The sequence below is a fragment of the Amphibalanus amphitrite genome, unplaced genomic scaffold (genome assembly GCF_019059575.1).
Source record: "Amphibalanus amphitrite isolate SeventyFive unplaced genomic scaffold, NRLGWU_Aamphi_draft 000917F_arrow, whole genome shotgun sequence".
Classification (NCBI taxonomy): Eukaryota; Metazoa; Arthropoda; class Thecostraca; order Balanomorpha; family Balanidae; genus Amphibalanus; species Amphibalanus amphitrite.
The window spans coordinates 270,580-291,273 of NW_024882411.1; the positions used below are offsets into that span (position 1 = coordinate 270,580).

The 20,694-nt window shown below is 50.8% G+C and overlaps 1 protein-coding gene across 1 annotated transcript; it reads left to right on the plus strand.

Annotated features, from left to right (window-relative positions):
- Positions 1 to 717: 717 nt before the first annotated feature.
- Positions 718 to 20,389, plus strand: LOC122368043 (C2 domain-containing protein 5-like; the record flags this gene model as incomplete). Its single annotated transcript, XM_043341639.1, has 14 exons — positions 718 to 820; positions 1,489 to 1,540; positions 9,923 to 10,131; positions 10,803 to 10,968; positions 12,211 to 12,357; positions 12,977 to 13,193; positions 13,529 to 13,675; positions 16,822 to 17,045; positions 17,643 to 17,804; positions 18,296 to 18,464; positions 18,862 to 19,009; positions 19,323 to 19,441; positions 19,790 to 19,874; positions 20,240 to 20,389. Coding segments are annotated over exons 3-14 (1,911 nt in total), but the record flags the coding sequence as incomplete, so codon positions are not given.
- Positions 20,390 to 20,694: the final 305 nt, after the last annotated feature.

Here is a 20,694-nt window from a genome sequence, read left to right on the forward strand (position 1 = left end):
TTTCTGTAGTTCTTTTAAATAATTTGCAGTATCATCAAATGGTCCATTAACATTCAAACATCAAAAGCTACAAGCTTACTTTGCATGTTTTTCATAAGAAAATTAATTTCTATGGCCACAATAACTTAGTTTTAATGCTAAAAAGTTAAAAGAAATCCGTTTCCAAAATTTGCTCAATCACGGATCACGACCGAGGCCATAAGCAAAGTACATTTTATAGTCTTTGGCCATTCTTTGGCATGCTGCTGGCGAAATTGTATGCGTTCTTGGGCGAGTCATGAATATTCCGCCCAGTTGTCGGAAACGGGCTTGTTGCACTTGGCTGCACTCAAAGGCCAACGTGATCACAGCTTTAATCTTGAATGAATCAAATGCGCAATAGTTGTAGAATATCAAGGAAGAAGAAAGGAGAATAATAAATTTTTAACAAAAATGACGTATATTACAAATGAAATGATGAATTGTTGGTTTATTTGAAAAAATTCAGCACCAAATATCCTTAAGATAATTATCTTATTCAAATAATTGCAGGAAAGGCCGCTTTTAAAAGCATGATCAATTATACCAAGCAGATATTTATGAAAATTACATCAAAGATTTTTAAAATCAGACTACAATAAGATGTGACCGGTGGCTAGCAAGGCTCTTGCTTTGCTCCTGGCTTTGCCAAGGCTTTGCTCTTGCTCAAGCTCCTCTCAGTTGCAGTCGTGCTTTGAGTCCGATGTTCAGAGATATTTGGTGTTTTGGGGAGAATATCATATGTAGCCAAGGATATGATATGTAAAAGCATTGGGCATAATTATTGTGATAGCGGTATCCTGTAATATCCAAGGCCCTAAATACAAGGTTGCACGGACTAATTTCTACTAAATCTACCAGAATATAGTTTACCGGTTGGGTATTTTGATAACTATTCAATCAAAACTTCTTTATTATTTTCTCGTTATCATTTATAAGCAATTTTATAAATTGACTTTCAATTTGCTTGCCTTTTACTGGCAAAATAACTTTCTAGTATTGGGTCAACATAGTTGTGTAGCAGTAGGAACCATATCTGGCAAAACCCCAATGCCTACATACAGCAGAAAAGCAGCCACCAGGTGTCGCCACAGTCGCCACTTGGTCGCCACACAGATGTCGCGCGCGTCGCCAATCGCCACACTACCGATTTCCATAAGGACGCATATGTACGGATATGTATTGGAAAGTCGCCCTTAAGGATTACGCTTACATCCTTTGCTTATGAGGTCGGTGGTTGGAAATTGGGAGGGGCTCAGCTATTTTCGACCACGGATATGGCTTTACCACATGATGAGGAACATGCTGATAAGCGTTTTATGTGTCATAACAGCACATAAGTATTTTTAATCATTTTTCAAAAATAGCCAATCCGCCGTATCCTTCAGTGCAAAGTGCCGTCGGTCAGTCCCGACGTGACGTCACGCAGGGAATTTGCCAGATTTTCCTACTAGACTTCGACACCCCCTGGTAATATCCAGATCCAATCACAATTGGACATTTGTTTCTGCTGGAGGTCAAGGTAAGGTGAGGTTACGTGGGCATGGGCTTTGGCTTGGCAGGACGTTATTGCTGTTCTACCACTGCTTTTCATCATTTTGCAGAATTTGTGACTGTTGACCGCCCACCGTATATTTCGGGGGCGTGTTGTCCCCAAAGACCAAAGAGGGGAGGAGCTCTTTGAAGAAAGACAAGGAAGACGTTAAAGGAAGACAAGAAAGGGTCTGTGACAGCTTAGATAAAGACCCTGATGGTTGCAAAAATGTTCAAAGCTCAAGATTATCTTTCAAACTCAAAGTTGCTTTCACAAATGCTGATGGGATTGGTAACAAGTTACCTGAATTACATCTGTACCTGGAATCCTTTAAGCCTGACATACTAGCAATTGTTGAGAGTAACTGTAACATTTACCTGCCAGACTCACTGTTACGGAAACATGGGTTTCAAATTCATCGCCAGGATAATTTGGAAGAAAGACATGGTGGAATACTGGCGTTCGTAAAAGACGGGCTTGAAATGAAAACGTGTCACGAACTTGACGATTATGCAAGTCAATTCAAAGAATCTTGTTGGGTCTGGATAAAGGTATCAAGAACCACCAGAATGCTTCTGGGTATTGTGTACAGAAAACCAAACAGCTGCCGAAGAAATGACGAAATTTTGATAGAATTGATTACCAAAGCCTCAACGTTAACAAACAACCTGTTAATATGTGGTGATTTCAACCTTCCTGAGATTTCGTGGAATGACTCGTCGTCTAAGAATAAGAACAATGAGGGTTTCAGCACACCAGTTGAAGTGCTGAACGTATTGCAAACAAATGGATTACACCAGCACATGAGGCACTTTACCAGAGCAAGGGGATCAAATCAACCCAGTCTTTTGGACCTACTGATAACAAGTCGAGCAGATGACATTGAAGGCGCTGAGGTATTACCTCCCTTCGGCAAAAGCGATCACGGCGTCATACAAGCAGACCTACTTATTCCTGATGTCAGATGTTTGAAAAATAATAAGCCTCTAAAAACGGTGTGGAACTACATGAAGGGAGACTATGAAAAGGCAAGGAACATGGCTTCCCAAGTTAACTGGACTGCCATGCTGTCAAACAAAAGTAGCGATGAGCAGTATGATTTACTGGTTGAACACCTAATGCAAATCCGGAAAGAATGTGTTCCTGTGAAAACGGTGTGTAGGGGCAGAGATAATAATAAAATGTGGTTTAACAATGAAGCAAAAAGGAAGATTACAAAGAAACACCGTGCTTGGAATGCCTACATGAGGGCAGAGAGGTTAAAGCTACCAGAGTTGGAAAGATATAGAAAGAAATACATCAAGGCAAGAAAAAGGGCTCATTATGGTCTACGTAACATCAAAGCAAAGCACGAAGAAAAACTTTTTCATCAGATCAAAACTAATCCCAAGCTGTTTTATGCGTACTGTAACTCCAAAAACAAAGTTCGAGAGCCGGTGGGGCAAGTTACTAAGGCAGACGGAACCCCATCATCATCATATGAAGAAACTGCCGCTGCCCTCAACCAACACTTCAAGAATGTTTTCACGTTAGAAGATGACTCTGACTTGATTTACGCCAACAAATTCTTCTCCTCATTGTCAGACGAGCAAATGTGTCCTTTCACCCACTGTCGGCATCCAGATGTGCCCGAATTACATTCAGTTGAAATACCTCTTCAACATATCATCAAGCTACTGAAAGAGCTGAAGTCCTACAAGTCACCAGGGCCAGATGATCTTCACCCACGTCTCCTAGCTGAACTCGCAGAAAATGTAGCAGTACCCCTGAGGATCATATTCAAAAACTCGATGGACACTGGACATGTCCCTCGTCTATGGAAAATGGCATACGTCACAGCAGTCCATAAGAAGGGATCAAGAACTGAAGCCCAAAACTATCGCCCAATTAGTCTAACCTGCATATGTAGTAAAGTGATGGAAAGAATCGTCAATGAACAAATAATGAGTCATCTTTTGCAGAATAACATTTTGAACCCACGCCAACACGGATTTGTTTCCGGAAGGTCGTGTTTAACAAACCTCCTCTCCACCTTGGAAGACTGCAGCCGCAGCCTCGATGAAAAGGTGCCTACAGACATTGTCTACCTAGACTTTGCGAAAGCTTTTGACACCGTACCACATGCAAGACTTTGTCATAAATTATACCGATCAGGAATAGGCGGTCAGCTGCTTAACTGGCTTGAAGACTTCCTCTACGATAGGAAACAGAGAGTTGTAGTCAACGGAGCCCACTCAAGCTGGGCAAAGGTGGCAAGTGGCGTCCCACAGGGCTCAGTGATCGGTCCCACCCTGTTCCTTCTGTTTATTAATGACATGCCGGATCAAATAGTAAGCCAGGTGCAAATTTTTGCTGATGACAGTAAAATCTACCGACACATCAAGTCACATGAAGATGTGGAGCGTTTACAAGAGGATCTCCAAGAGATTGAGCACTGGTCTCGTCAATGGAAGCTATGCTGCAATGCCTCCAAGTGCCAGACGCTTCGAATCGGTACCAAACAAATGATGTCCGACAGACCAGTATACATGCTCGGTGGTACTCAGCTGGAGAACACCAACGAGCAAAGAGACCTGGGTGTTATTGTTGACTCCTCGCTGGAGTTCAACAAACATATTAACAAATGCACTCAACGAGCATATGCCAGTTGGGGCATGGTAAGGAGAACCTTTGAAAAGCTGAGGCCGGCAATGTTTAATCTCACATACAAAACATTTGTTCGCCCTCACATTGAATTCTGTCCCCAAGTGTGGTCTCCATATAAGAAATATAATATCAAGAAGATTGAAGCAGTTCAAAGAGCAGCTACCAGAAGAGTTGTGGGAATGCAAGGGTTAGATTATCCAGAGCGGCTGAGACAGCTAAAGCTTACCACCCTACTTAGAAGAGAGAAGAGAACGGGGAGACTTACTGGAGACCCACAAAATCCTCCACCAGCTCCACGAGTGTGACCTCACCCAATTATTTAACGTTAGAAACCGAACAGAGCGAGATTACCTCAAACTGTACAAGCCCCACCACCGAACATTGAAGAGAGGAAGATTTTTCTCACAGAGTTATAAATAAATGGAATTTGTTAAGCTCTCGCATCAAGATGGCAAAAACATCTAACCAATTTAAGTCAAGATACGACAAACATCGGGCAGACAGACAAGACTGACCCAAGAGAAATCAAACTGATGTAGAAGAACGTGTAATTCAAAAAAGAAATGGGCTACAACATAGACCTCGACGTCTTCTTCCAGAGCCCAAACAACCTTGATTCTTGATTCTTGATTCTTGTTCCCTGCTCCAAGTATACTGCATGAAGGTACTGTCTACTTTTGGTCATGACGTATGACTGCTATTACAGCTCTCTACATGACTCAAAACTGCTCTATGCGGTGTAGGTGGTGTGTAGCCAGATTGGAAAAAAATCCATACACTACGCAGGATGCCTCAGAGACTGATACCCTGTGCACCGAAATTTTGGCAGACGCAGTTACGCAGAATGCTGCGTCAAAATTTTGGAGCAATGCGTCTGTTACGCTGCCCGTCGGTCGCTGTATATGTCAATGGTAACATGTACAGGTCTCGCGAGATTAAGCGGTAGGTTTTGCACTTTTAAATTTCAGGTTATATCTCAGAAACTAATCGATCTACGATGAAGCCATTTCACACGATCATGGCCGGCTTGTTACCCAACAAGTCGATCACATCTTCAACACTTAAAAGCTAAGACGACAAAGATTTAGCCTGAAGTACACTAAATTTTCTAGGTGCAAAACCTACTGCCAAAACCCGCGAGACCTGTACCTATTTTTTTCCGGTTTGGGTGTGTAATATGACTAAGTAACTGCAGAGTCATTGCATACTGATTAGGTGTAGATGCTCAAGCACCATGTGATAAACCACCCATTGTCGAATGTAGTGCTCTCGCTCGCCCACGCTCGCAGCCTCAAGCTCTGCCGACGCTACTCACGCGCCAGCAACAGTGAGCGCGAGAGTGAACGGGCGTCAGGTTACAGCTCTCATTGACACAGGGAGCTCTGACAACTTCATCAGCGCAAAGCTCGTCCCCGTACTCGGCATGAGGGTGCTGCCACGATCGTCTAAAGTCTCCATGGCATCGTCCAGTCTCTCAACACAGGTGCGAGGATACTGCGTGTCAACCGTGACCGTTGACGATCGGGAGTACCAGGAGGTCGAACTGTCCATCCTCCCGGATCTCTGCACGGACGTCATTCTCGGCATGCCGTTCCTCCGAAGACACGAGGGTGTATGTAACCCTGGAGCTCGGTGGCGACGAACCCGAGCTCAGTATCTGCAATCTCGCGCAGATAAAAGTCAGTCAGGCGGCATCCCCGAGCCTCTTCAGCAACCTCACCCCCGACTGCCATCCCATCGCGACCAGAGCACGACACTTCAGCCACGTGGACGAGAAGTTCATAGAGAACGAAGTTCAACGTCTGCTAAACGAGGGCGTCATCGAGCCAAGTCTCTCACCCTGGCGTGCCCAAGTTGTCGTCACACACACGGAAAACAAGAAGAAAAGGATGGTTGTTGACTTCTCTCAGACTATCAACAGATTCACTGAACTGGACGCGTATCCTCTGCCAAACATCGGCGAGCTCGTCAACAAGGTCGGGAAAAACAGCTTCTTCAGCGTCCTCGACCTCTCCAGCGCCTACTACCAAATCGAGATCGACGCATCTGAGAGACCCTACACAGCGTTCCAACCGGCAGGAAAGCTGTACCAATTCAAGCGAATCCCCATGGGGGTGACGAACGGCGCAGCCGCCTTCCAGCGCGTCATGAATGACATCATCGCGGCCAACAACCTGAAGGAGACCTATGCTTATCTGGACGACCTGACCATCTGCGGCCAGACGAGGGAGGAGCACGATGAGAACCTCCGGCGCTTCTGGGAAGTTGCCAATGCGCTCCACCTCACGCTGAACAGAAGCAAGTGCAAGTTCGGCCTGGAGACGGTGAATATCCTCGGGTATTCCATCCAGCGAGGCCAGCTGAGACCGGACCCCGAACGACTACGTCCACTTCAAGAGCTGCCGGAACCCCGCGACAAGAAGTCTCTGCAACGGCTCATTGGCCTGTTCGCGTACTACGCCAGATGGGTCGCCTCATACTCTGAGAAGATCCGTCCCCTCATCTCTGCATCGTCGTTCCCTCTGAATCCCGACTGCAGAGCGGCTATCCAGCAGCTGAAGAAGGACATCTCACAAGCGGTCGTAGCCGTCATCAGAGATGACGCCCCATTCACCATCGAAACAGACGCTTCCAACGAAGCCATCGCAGCGACTCTCCCCAAGACGAGCGTCCTGTGGCCTTCTCACGCACTCTGAACACAGCCGAGAAGCGTCACAGCAACAAATGCCACCCCACACGAAGGGATGTTCTCTTTCCAGCGGTGGTCTGCGACGGGGACTTCTCTATCGTCCTGGCTCCTCAACCCCGGGCAGGTTCTCTTGAAGAAATACGTCCGCGGAAAGCTTGACCTGCCAGTCGATCCAGTCGAACTCCTGGAGGCAAACCCGCACTACGCTTTCGTGCGCTATCCCGGCGGCAAGGTCGACACTGTCTCTGTGCGAGATCTCGCCCCCGGCGGTTGTGCACAGCAACAAGGAAACGAGAAGGGAGAGGAAGCGGGCGAGCCGGGGTCCCCGGGCATCCGTTCGGAGCCCTCGAGCACGCCGCTCTCGAGCCGCCAGTCCCCGGTGCCCTCAAGTGCGCCGCCATCGCACGAGTCAGAGGCGATCCCGGGACCCTCAAGCGCGCCGCCATCGAGCGAGTCAGAACCGGCGACCGAAGTGCGTCGGTCTAACCGGACAAGGAAGCCAGTGGTGCGCCTTAACATATAAGAGCGTGTACTGAGGCGCTCATTGAAACCAGACGTGCGCCTTAGCTTATGCAAACGTGTGCAAAGACGCCTGCTGCGTTGTTCGTTACATAGCTGCTCGATTTCTGCCTACTCTGTCTTTTTTTCGTTACATTGCTACTCGATTTCTGCCTACTCATGTCTTTCACACAGCGGGGGAAAATGTGATAAACCACCCATTACTGTCGAATGTGGTGCTCTCGCTAATATCTGTTGTTTCTGTTTCGTCCTCAGGTGCACACTCACATCGGTCGAATTTAGTTGAATAAAACCATTGTATTCATACTATAACTTTTGGTACCACACACCATAAAAGAAGTGATATTTTTATAAAATACCGATGAAAATCAGTCATCTCTTGACTGTTCCATAGGTCATTGTCAATGAATTGCTGCGCTGTAAATAATTTACAGAGGGCTGTTCACTAGCAATTTCCTTTTAACAGCATGCTGCAATTTTCTGTTTCTCACTGGTGGTACTCAGGTGGTCTATGCTTACCAGTATAACGCCTTTTGGGGCGACTAACGGAGCGAGCGAGAGGGTGGGCCTTGCACGTGCGAAATTGCGAGGGGGTACCTCCAACTGACTTGTGCACGGCACCCTACTAACTGGTCTCTAGCGATGTGCCAAATTTGGGCACAATCGGCCCAGCCGTTCTCGAGATCTGGAAGCGGCACCCTGCACGTGCGCACGTGCAAAATGGGTCCCAACTGACTTGTGCACGGCACCCTACTAACCGGTCCCTATCCGTGTACCAAATTCGAGCGCAATCGGTCCAGCCGTTCCCGAGATCTGGAAACGACCCCTGCACGTGCGCACGTGCAGCAGCACCCCAACTCTGGCACATGGATATGCAGTCCCTACTGGGTGCCTACCTACATGCCAACTTTCAGCGCAATCGGCCAAGTAGTTACCGAGATATTGCAACAATTACAAAACTGACACCTCTTCGTTTTGCACGTGGCACGTGCATAAGGGGTCACCCACATGCATCGGGAATAGTCCAATACTTGGTAGCAGGAATGAAGCTACCCTACAAAAATTACCGCGTGTAAATCGGTCAAGTGGTTGCTGAGATATAAGCCTCGCAAAAGCGTGACCACGGCCGGCCGGCCGGCCGGCCGCTCATACTCAGAAATTTCCGTTAATCTAAGGAAAGACTACGCTCGCTTCGCTCGCTCCGTAATCACCAGTATAACGCCTTTTGGGGCGACTAACGGAGCGAGCGAGAGGGTGAGCCTTGCACGTGCGAAATTTCGAGGGGGTACCTCCAGCTGACTTGTGCACGGCACCCTACTAACCGGTCTCTAGCGATGTGCCAAATTTGAGCACAATCGGCCCAGCCGTTCTCGAGATCTGGAAGCGGCACCCTGCACGTGCGCACGTGCAAAATGGGTCCCAACTGACTTTTGCACGGCACCCTACTAACCGGTCCCTAACCATGTGCCAAATTTGAGCGCCATCGGTCCAGCCGTTCTCGAGATCTGGAATCGACCCCTGCACGTGCGCACGTGCAGCAGCACCCCAATTCTGGCACATGGATATGCATTGCCTAGTGGGTGTCTACCTACATGCCAACTTTCAGCGCAATCGGCCAAGTAGTTACCGAGATATTGCAGCAATTACAAAAGTGACACCTCTTCGTTTTGCACGTGGCACGTGCATAAGCGGTCACCCACATGCATCGGGAATAGTCCAATACTTGGTAGAAGGAATGAAGCTACCCTACAAAAATTACCGCGTGTAAATCGGTCAAGTGGTTGCTGAGATATAAGCCTCGCAAAAGCGTGACCACGGCCGGCCGGCCGGCCGGCCGGCCGCTCATACTCAGAAATTTCCGTTAATCTAAGGAAAGACTACGCTCGCTTCGCTCGCTCCGTAACCAATGAGGTCCGGAGATAGGTGGACACTTTCCATATATGGTAAAATCAGCAGATTGCTGATAAAATATACAGTGACCAAAAAATGCTCAATAGGTACGGGGACCCGCAGTTGCTACTGTACAGCGACCCTGGGTAAATTGTCCCAGCACCCTCACAGGGAACAACGATAAGCTTTCAGAGGGCATGCACAGAAAACCTCAGCTGCTCTTGTACAGGGACCGGCAGTCGATATCAATGTTATCGGTTCTTTCTGGACAGGACAGACGGCTAGAGTTGGGGTTAGTGTACAGTAGCAACTGCGGGTCCCCGTACCAGCGAATTTTCTTTTTTTGATGCACTCATTGGTAAATATCAGTATTCAGTACAGCCAAATGCCAACCCAAGTACAGGTAGAGTTCAAAGTTTAAGGTGCATAAATAGCTGCTCACAGCCTTTCTTTAGTGTTGGTTTTGGCTGTCAATCTGCCCATTAAGCTGTTTGAGCTAAATCTATAAGTAAAATCTCCATAAGCATAATCAATGCCCTGCTGACTGCTCTGTAACCTCAGCCTCTCACAATTCACATCACCACACTTCAACATTACTCTGTCTCTTAACATCCTTTCCTCTGCAGTCTCCAGCTGAGGAGCTGCCCGCAGACCCACCATGCCGGGCAAGGTCAAGGTACGGGTGCTGGCCGGACGGAACCTACCGGTCATGGACCGAGCCAACGACACGACGGACGCGTTCGTTGAGATCCGGCTGGGCACGGTGACACAGAAGACAGACGTGTGCCGACGCTCGCTGAACCCCCAGTGGAACTCGGACTGGTTTCGGTTCGAGGTAGGTCATAGTGGCGCTGATGGTGTGAATTGTATTGTATTAAACATCCATAGAACATCCGCGATAACCGAGGCTAGTTGCTCAGTGCCAAACGCATGCACACGTTAAATACATACTGCTTAGTGCTTATGCCTCTTGGTGTCTGTTGAGGTGAGAGTTTCCCGGTAAGTTAATCTGTTTCTGTTTAGATATGTTATGCTTTCGAGGAAGTTTGATAAGCAGTCGGCGTTGTTAAATCGCCAGCTCACGCAATAAGAATGTTTTATCATGCTACTTTTACTTACACTTGTACGGAAAATGTATGTGCGCTGAATATAAAGTTTCCTGAGCAACCTAGACAGCCTGCTCGCTTTTCCATGGACAACTGGAGATATAATGATGTCTATTGATCTGCTGAGTCTCTCGCCCATCCACTAAGTGACCAGCTGTAATGCTCCTGCCCCATCGATCAATAACTCCACTCCATGGGGTTCATATCCCATCTCTCGGCCATCACCGACATGCCCGGCTGTTGCTAGGCACAGGACAACTCTCTGCCGGATGATATTCCATTACTGGCTGACCCCAGGGTCCTCGTTCCTTCTCTGACACCCGCTAACCCATACTTCTCACTTCTCAGTGCTCCCACTCACTCATCCCTCCCCCGCACTTGTCTGTCTTTGTGTCTACAGGTTCAGGACGACGCCGAGCTCCAGGACGAGCCTCTGCAGATCCGTGTAATGGACCACGACACGTACTCTGCCCACGACGCCATAGGCAAGGTGTACCTGAGTCTCAGTCCGCTGCTGGCTCCTGAGCTCATCAGCCGGGCCGACACGGCGCCCGCCGGGTCCGCAGGTCGGTAGTCCTCAGTTCTCCCCGCTGTGCTTTGCATAGTCGCATACCTATCGTAAATGTGTTGCCCCAAACCATACTCCGCTTCACTCGAATGTTTTCAGCCATCCGCTTTGCTAGCTGCATTTGTGTTGAAAATATTAGCTATTAGCCGTTCGTTTGCGTTGCGTCTATAATTGATTGCAGCCATTTATTTCAGTTAAATAATTCAATATCTTCGACGTAAGTTAATCCATTACCGATTTCTAGACACTTGTCTACTAGTTACGAGCGAGCGAGCGCAGCGAGCGAAGTGAGTCTTTTCAATATAACGGAAAAATCTCAGTATGAGCGGCCCGGCCCGGCCCGGCCTGTAACGCTTTTGAGAGGCTTATATCTCAGCAACCGCTGGACCGATTGGCCTGCGGTCTTTTTTGTTGGGTAGCCCCATCCCTTCTACCCCGTAATTGACTACTTTTGATACATCTCAGTGACCGCCGTGGCACGTGCCACGTGAAAAGTCAAGGGTGTTCAAGCAGTTTTGCAAAAGTAATGATTTTGAGAGGCCCATATCTCAGCAGCGGCTTGAGCGATTGTCTTGCGGTCATTTTTATAGGGTAGCTGCATCCCTTCTACCAAAGGTCGGATACTCTTCATCTATGTGAGTGACCCCCACTGCACGTGCAAAATACAACAATAAGAGGTGCCAAATTTGTTCCCATTTCAGTAGCTCGGTAATAACTGGGGCGATTTCGCTGAAACTTGGCATACAGGTAGGCACCCACCAGGCAATGCATTCCCATGTGTTGCGGTTAGGGTGCTACTGCACGTGCGCACGTGCAGGGGGCGTTTCCAGATCTCGAGAACGGCTGGGCCGATTGCGCTCAAATTTGGTACACGGTTGGGGACCAGTTAGTAGGGTGCCGTGCAAAAGTCATTTTGGACCCCGTTTGCACGTGCGCACGTGCAGAATGCCGCTTCCAGATCTCAGGAACGGCTGGGCCGATTGCGTTCAAATTTGGCACACCGCTAGCGACCGGTTAGAAGGATGCCTTGCACAAGCCCGTTGGAAGCACCCTCTCGCCCTTCCGCACGTGCAGGGCTCACTATCTCGCTCGCTCGTTCTTCGCCCAAAAGGCGTTTTACTGGTAATATTGATATTCCCCTGTCGTTTTGTTCACTGCTTCGTCTGGCCGCATCTCACACATCGCTTGTTAATTGAATGATCTTTGTATTGTTCAGTTCTAATTTTAATCTCGCTCACAGGTGGACCTTCCGTGATCTCTGGCTGGATTCCGATCTACGATACCCTGCACGGTATCCGCGGAGAGGTCAACGTCATGGTCAAGGTGGACCTCTTCAGCGACTTCAACAAGTTCAGACACTCGTCCTGCGGTGTGCAGTACTTCTCCAGTGAGTGGATGGTGATTGCTCGGCGATGTCACGTACGTTTGCTTAATCGGACATTTCCTCGATGACATTTGTTTAGGCCAGAGTGAAACTAGCTAGATGCGCTCTAAAAAGATATGCATCCAATTTTCTAACTAATTTAGTAACTGTTCCTTTTCCCGTGTATCGTTCTGCGTCGAGTAAAAGTAGCAAATCACCGGTAGAATGTATCGTTTACCGAGCTGGTGATCGTAGTTCCGTCCCTGGCAGCGGCCCAAGGCCGAGGTTGGTTCAGCCATGGGTTGAAGTTGACCTATCGTCTCACACCCTTGGCTCTACTGACACGGGAACGACGGGACATTGCCAGCGCTCGCGACAGTCGCGAGGTTTTGCCGGCGGTTGCGTCACAAAGTATTTAAACCATCCCAGAGACGTTGTTTTTCATTAGGCGGAGGGCGTATGTGCCAATAGGGTATCGATCGCTAACAAATGATGTAAATACTTGCCATTGCTAGTGTGTTAGTTGCTAATAATTTTATTGTTAATAGCTCTTACGACGTGTCTTACGATTTCTGTTGACAGTTTATCTCCTAGTTTTTCGATGTCTGTTGTTTATTGTAATCTCCCATGTGCGCCCTTTCAGGTCCGTGTGTGCCTGCCGGCCACTGCGTGCAGGCCATGCTGGGCTTCGTGCACGAGCTGGTGGTGAATGACGACCCCGAGTACCAGTGGATTGACAAGATCCGCACTCCCCGGGCGTCCAACGAGGCGCGACAGACGCTCTTCTCCAAACTCTCTGGCGAGGTGCAGCGCAGAATCGGAGTGAACGTCATCGAGGCTGGAGGGAACGCCGTCATTGGGTGGGTGAAAGGCAGGCTGCTGTTTCGGGCTTGTCAATTACGAAAGGAGAGCTTCGTGGGTCTTATCTTTTCACGAATTTAGAAAAAGCAACGTACAAAACAAGCAGAGCTCGGCTTATTTACAAAGCTCAGGGGAGGGATAAGCGTACCTAGCAGCTCTATTGATCCAAAATGTTATTATTATAATTATAGTTTGGTAGGAAATCATGAAATCTGGCTTACGTGTTTTTCCGCTGCCGGCTGTTGTATACCGGTAGAGTGGGGTTATATCGTGGTTACCGACTGATTGGTATTGGCTCGTTTGTTTGTAATGCCCCCTTCCCTCCTCTGTGCAGGTACCGCCAGTGTTTTGATCTGGAGGGTGAGACGGGTATCGTGGTGCGCGGGATCGGCACAGCCGTCAGTCTGGTGCGGACTGAGGCGCGCCCCAGCAGTCCCAGTCCGCTCAGTCGCCAGCCGGGCAGCGGCCGCGACCGGGACAGGTGAGACCAGGCCGCAGTCCACTCTGCAGTCCTCTCCGCAGTCGGCGGCAGACTGACTGAGCTGACTCACCCAGCCGATCCTATCACAGCTCCCTGGACTGCACTAGGTGGACTGCTTAACTGTCAAAAGAAGGATATATGTATGATATTGCAGCTAGACGTACTTAGCCTTTATAGTGAGCCTAGACATATTATCATATTATGACCTCAGCTTCCAATATCATACCTATCGCATCGTAGCTTCCACATCGTAGTTACTGTATTCATAGCTCAATATCCTAGCCTTCAGAATCATTCTTTCTTTGACTTCATTGAGGTAAGGTTCCGTTGATCCGCTAGTATCGTAGCGATTTGCCAGAATTTCCTTATCACGGATTCCACGCTAGCGTCTCGGAATTTTAGCTTGAAGACGACCTAAGTCTGCCCTGGTGACTGGGCAGTGTCAATAAAGTGTTCCCCTCTTATGTTGGTTTTCTTAGGGTTTGGTTTTAGCATTCCTCTCTGCCCTGTCTTTGGGGTGCTTTTTCATGTCTGGCTTTATCTCACTCTGTTGCTTGGAATGTGTCTGTTTTGGCTCTGCACGTCTCAGGGTCTTTGCTCTATTTGGGGTTGTATGTAATGGCATCAAGCCATGAATGCATATATGATCATCTCTGTGCTTTTATTATGGGGCTCATAATTGTATGCTAGAGTTGGCGCTTTGCTCAATGCACTGTATAGCGTGCACTGTTTCTGCTGTCGCTCTGGGCAGTTCGGGGTTCACGGGCTGGCTTTGGGAACACGCGGCGAAGCACTGGAGGTCACCAGGCACGATCGGATCCAGTTTCCAACTTTATTTTAATATATCTCTGCTGCATGATGCCAGTGTCCCCGCACTCCCTCACGGCTAGCGTCGCTCGCTGGCCGGCTCCGTTCGCGCCTGGTGCTTCCCCTGCTCCGCCGCCGAGTTTCTCTCCATCTCTCTGTGGCTGTGTCTGCTGAGTGGCTCCGTGTCCTCCCTGGGTATCCGGCAGCTCTGCGGTCGAGGGCTCCACCGCCACGTCGGCCGGCCTCCGTCCCGTGCCGTCCGTACAGCTGATGCCGGCAACTCCAGAACAGGAGCAGCCGCCAGCGACTCCGCCCTCACCGCGACCGTTCGCCGCGCCGGCGCCGGCCGCCTCACGTGGAATCCTAGCCGCCGCTCACCAGTTTGTGAAAGACAGACTGAGCTTCCGACGTCGCGGCTCGCGTCGCACCGGCGCGCGAGCGCTCAGTAGAGAGGCGTTTAGCACACCGAACTTCCAGCCGGTGATCGAGGCTGCAGCGAGGTATGAGAAGAAAGCCCGACCCGCCGGCCGTCGGCGGAGACTGACCTCGTCCTGTGATGGAACTCCGCGCCGACTGGGTTCGCTCAACTCTGTGAGCGAGGCTGCTGGAAGCGCAGTGGAAGACGATGACGATGACGATGTTGATGACAGCGAGAATCCCAGTGAGCCTGGCGAAGACACAGTTGAAGATGGTGATGATGATGCTGGTGACGCTGAGGGTGATGCCGCTGGTGACGATGTTGCTGAGAATGGTGATGCCGGTGGTGACGCCGAGCGCGAGCGGCCTGTCATGGTGATCAGCTCCTCGGAGGACACAGCCAGCGAGACGGGCGACGAGGCGGAGCGGCGCAGCACCGACATCCCCAACTCCACGCTCCAGCTGGCCCTGGACAGTCTCAGCGCGCATGACGTGGTGTACATTTCCAGCATGAACATGTTAGTAGAGGTAGCGTCTCTCTATCCCAGCCTGAGCACCGATAATGCATGCGATGACAACGAGGAACCAGTGCTAGATCTGGAGAGCTTCTCACAGGATTACTTAGACAACCTGGATAACCCGGTGCCATACCCAGTCAAGTTCACCCTGTACCCTGATAGTTCGGATAGTCTTTCTAACGATGAGAGTTCTGGTGTGTGTGCGCCTGTGAGTTTCTCCCTATACCCCGACAGTGGTGATAGTCTGGCCCGTTTAACTAACACGGAGGATGATCGGTCCGGCGACGCGTGCCCCGCTCCTCATCCGTCCCCAGTTCCCCTAGGAGAGCTCTCTCCGCCCCTGTCTAAACCCGAGTCAGCCAGTGACCAGTCCTCGGGCACGATGGTTGCCTCGCCAGCTGCCGGCTCGACCCATGAGATTCTCCCATCTAGCATCAGTGGGGACGGATCTTCGCGCGGAGCACTCCCAACCACAGTCAGTGAGCTATTCCGGCAGTCTGGGATCGTGTGTCGCAGTGGGGACGTTCAAACCTTGCTCTCTGATGGGGACGCGCCAGCCGCCTCTCGACTCCCTCAGCGGGACAGTAGCGGTGACATAATGTGGTGCCCGGATGAGAGTCAGCCCGGCTCGGCTGCCGGTAGTTTGGAGGTTGTCTCTCAGTTGGACAGCTGTGACGACATCGCCTCACCAGCACCGGACGAGCCCGCGTCGACGACGTCGAGCGGTGGTGACGACTGTCTGAGACGCAGGGATCTTTTTGGTCGTCTGACACCCCCACGCCGCGTTATGCGACACGTCGTATCGGCGCCAGAGGTGGTGATTGGTGCTGGTGCACGCACCGGTTTCGTTCCGGACCCATCACTAGCCTCTATGATGTCTGAGGACCCAGAACTAGCGGCCCTAGCCTCGCTGGAGTCGCTCCAATCAGTCCACAGCGTATCTGACGTGACGCTAGGCCTGGCTGAGGACGATCCGCTGAATTTACCGGGCGCGCCTGAGATGGCCTCACTGCACAGTGTGTCCTCCGAACAGCTGCTGGCGCTGACAGGCCTCCCGGTAGTCGCTGCGGAGGCCTTGTCGCCCACAGCGCGCTGGGAGGTCAGCTCTGACGAGGGTTCCTGTGATCCCGGTCAGCTGGTCCGCTCCCCAGAGATGGTGTCTCTGCTGGTGGAGTCTCCCACTCCCCCGGTGACTGCTCCCTCCCCGGACCGTTTGGTTCCCCCTCCGTCCCGTCCCTCCGGTCCCACTCCCGCCGCCTGCCCGTCTCCCTCCCCCTCCCCGCGCCTGTCCGGCCGGTCATCCTCCTCTCGCGTTAGTGCGAGCGGCGCCCCGCGACAGCGCCGCTCGCCGTACCGGGCCGCGGGCACCGACCGGCGCGCTGATGGCCCTCGTTCGTCTTGCAGCGACCCGTGTGGTAGTCCCCACCTTCCGCAGCCGCCCGCTGCCGCCAGTGCCGCCTCTGTCCCCGCCGCTGCCGGAGCGTCAGTTGGAGCGTCAGCCGGAGCGCCAGTTGGAGTCCCAGCCGGAGCGCCAGTTGGAGTCCCAGCCGCCCACACGACTTCGGTAGAGGGGAGTGATTCCGGTGACAAGCTCAGCCGCTCGCTGGAAAACGATACCAACTTCAAAGGTGAGGGAATAGTAGCTGTACTGGTAGGACACCCACGGATGTAAACGTTTTTTTTAAGAATGTTTTTTTTTTAACATGTGGACACCTCATCATTGCAACATATCACTACCGTGTATAACGTATGTATTCTACATGTACAGTTGTATATTTGTACATACCTAATATGCAGTTGTATTGTATGTAAAGTATTAACCTACCTCGGTATTAGGTGTTGGATAATCAGCTGTAATATAGTTATATAACTTTATTTCTAGTTGAAATCACGGTACTCGTTCATATTGCCGAGTGCTCAATACTGTATAGTGAAGGCCATCGACAACCCTGCTTTCTCCACCATCCACCGTCTATTATCCCTCACATCATCTGCCTTCTGAATCCTCCCTCGCCCTTGCGTCTCCCACTGGCCACGGTTTTTGGCAGTACGTCGCCTGTCCTCCGTCTTCCCTTGTCCGACTCTCGCCCTCCCCCTCTCATCCTCGAGCTTTCAGCCTTCAGCCCGCCGCCCGCCGCCCGTCGTTTGACCCCTCCCCCTCACAGCCCCGAGCAGAACTACGTCGAGCGAATGCTGTCTTACGCCTCTCCTCCTTCCCCTTGAAGCCCCAAGCAGCACTACGTCCAGCGGCGCTGACACGAAGCTACTGGCCCAGCTGGTGACCACGTCAGCCCAGCAGCGAGGCCAGCAGCAGGACAATTACGAGTCGGCAGAGTTTCCCTTCATCACACTGCGCACCTTTCCGTCGGGCTTCATCACGCATATCGGTGAGTTGGGACGGGGGTGGAATTGCAACACTTTGTGCATCCACTGAGTGTGCGTCTTCACTCAGTGTGGAGCGATTGGGGTCATTGGAGTGATTTTTCTTGAATGTGCCGCAGTACCCGTAACCCTCAGCTTCGCCATGCTTGAGTTGGACTTCCGATGTATATGGGAGCTATGTTGTCAAATATTTGATTAAGCTAAGTAGCCTGAAGCAATGGGTGGCCAGTGTGATGTTCGCCGCTTGGTGTGATATTTTAATTTGATTCTCTGTTTCGCCTAGCTCTCTCCGAATCACTTTGTGTACACCTATGTTGACTGCTCATCGCTCCGACTATATCGCCGTCCTACTTGATATTTCACGTCGTCGTTTTAGCATCGTTTCCGGCGCAAAATGAACTTAGATTCTAAGGTCATTTTGCGCCGACTTCTGTAGTCGGCGCGCCCTAAAGCCCCAATTAGCAAACAACCCCCTTCCATCCGACCCCTCCCCCAGGCGGCACGGTGAGCGCTCGCTCTGTGAAGCTTCTCGACCGTATCCACCACCCGGAGGAGAGTGAGACGCGAGACGCCTGGTGGGCTGAGGTACGGACGGAGGTCCGCTCGCACTGCAAGTCATTAGCCTGCAACGTCGTGCTCGGATATGAAGAGGCGACAACTATTTGGTGAGGAACTGTGGCGTGAGATGTGATCAGATGTTTGTAGCAGTGATGATAATTAAAAACTTATTCTCTCGCTACTTTAGATCACTTACCACAAAGTGATGAGCGAAGTAAATAACTGTCTTGCAGACGGATACCTAAGCTCAATGCAAAATCAGTCCGTTTGTAATTCGCATTTGCTTGTTCATGCGTGCAAAGACTAACTGACAGACTTAATGTTGCCATAAAGGCTGTGACCCATAAAAAACGGTCTTTCCGTTCTCCCAGGGATGACGCATGTGTGCTGAGCTGAGCGCCTATGGCACGGGTCTGACCTCCACCCTTCCCCCTCCTCAGGGATGACGTGTGTGTGCTGAGCGCCTATGAGACGGGCCTGACCTCCACCCCTCCCCGTCCCTAGGGATGACGTATGCGTGCTGAGCGCCTACGGCACGGCAGCCACGGTCAACTTTGCCGCGCTGGGTCTGTCGGAGCCGCTGGCGGCCGCTCGCTGTGACTCCCGGGAGGTGCGGTCGGCACTGCGGCTGGACGCCAGTCTGACCAGTCAGGTACGAGCGTGGTAAATCACTATCAGCCAGATAGGAAGGTGGCGGATAAACTGACCATTCAGTTACGAGTGTGACTGCTACACAGAGCAGCCCAGGGACGAGTATGACGAATAACCACCTAGCCGGATATCGAGGACGCTGCCAGGCCTATTTGTCTGGTATGATTGTAGTAGTTTCCAACTTCAGTCAGGCACTGGCAGGTCCTTCCGGCAGCACCAGTCTGCCAATATTACATGTCCGCCTTTTACATTTGGGCGATCCTTCCCAACCAGCCGACGCCATTCATGTCCTATCGCCCGTGCTCTCGCCACAGGCGCTGGTGATTCTGGAGGAGCCCGACTCGTCGGTTTCCAACTGTGCTCCGTGTCACCTGCCCTACAGCCAGGGCAGCGCGCCCGCATCGGCGCTCCAGTTCAACTGCGCCGTCTGTAGGTATGTACGGGTCGTCAATAGGGTAGTATGGGCTGTATGCAATGATGTGAGGTTTGTAAGAGGTTTGTAAGGGCCGTCAGACAAGGGAAAATACATAGGTTAGCTGAACGTTAGCGCACTGAAAGTGCAGGCGCGCCATTCCCAAAATAGATCGGACCATGCATGTATATACGAAGCTGAAGGGCTCTCTTGTTCTATTTGCTTTACATCTATAAAACGACTGACCAACGTCAAGACCAATCCATTGGAGCCAGTGCGGCCCGTCTGCAGTTTCCGGCTGCCTGTAACACCCGATGACTGATGGCAACCCGCGGAGCTCTGACCATACCCTTCTGGTCATCATTCCAGAAAGAGCAAGGTGCCTGACGTGGTGTTCAGCACCATCGAACCCCCCGGGGGTCTTCCAGTCACCGGCCGTGGCTGTCTCGTTCAGGTGAGCGGTGGTGCGGGCCGTGTGATTGGTTATTGAACCACCGGGGGATTGCCGGTTACTGGCCACGGCTGGCTGGTCCAAGTAAGGGCCGTTGACGCCGGATGACGGCATATCAATTTATAGCGATAGTTAAATCATTAGCGGGGTCAACTAGAAGACGGGTCGAGATCTCATCTCAGTGAATGGGTCACTTTCTATAGCTCTAGAAACACTTATGAACTTTCTTTTCTACTTGCATATCATTTCAGTAATATAGCCTCCAAAGTATGCGATTTCTTGCAATTTAACGTGCCGCGTCGCTGCCTCGCCCGAGTCTGTGTACGCTCTGTAAATGACGAGCCTTTTTATTTACACCTGTTCTCCAGGCCCGCGTGTGTCGAGAAAAAGCCGACGTCAAGTCTGAAGTTCTGGCCAAGGAGGTCTCCGACCGACTGCCGTTCCTCGAGTACGAACTGCACCGGCAGCTGCTCACCAAACTCAGGATTCTCGGCATGAATGCGCTATTTGACCTGACGGTACGTTGGAAGTTTGATCTGACATGACGAAAGGCTGCTGTTTATTTAGGGAAAAGGGAGCGTAGCTGGAACAATTTTTTTCATTCCCGAAGCATGATCTCTCTCTCTCTCCCCTCTCTCTCTCCTCTCTCTCTCCTCTCTCTCTCTCTCTCTCTCTCTCTCTCTCTCTCTCTCTTCTCTCTCTCTCTCTCTCTTTCTCTTTCCTTCTCTTTCTCCTTTCTCTCTTCTCTTTCCTCTTTCTCTTTCTCTCTTTCTCTTTCCTCTTTCCTCTCTTCCCCTCTTTCTCTTTCTCTTTCTCTTTCCTC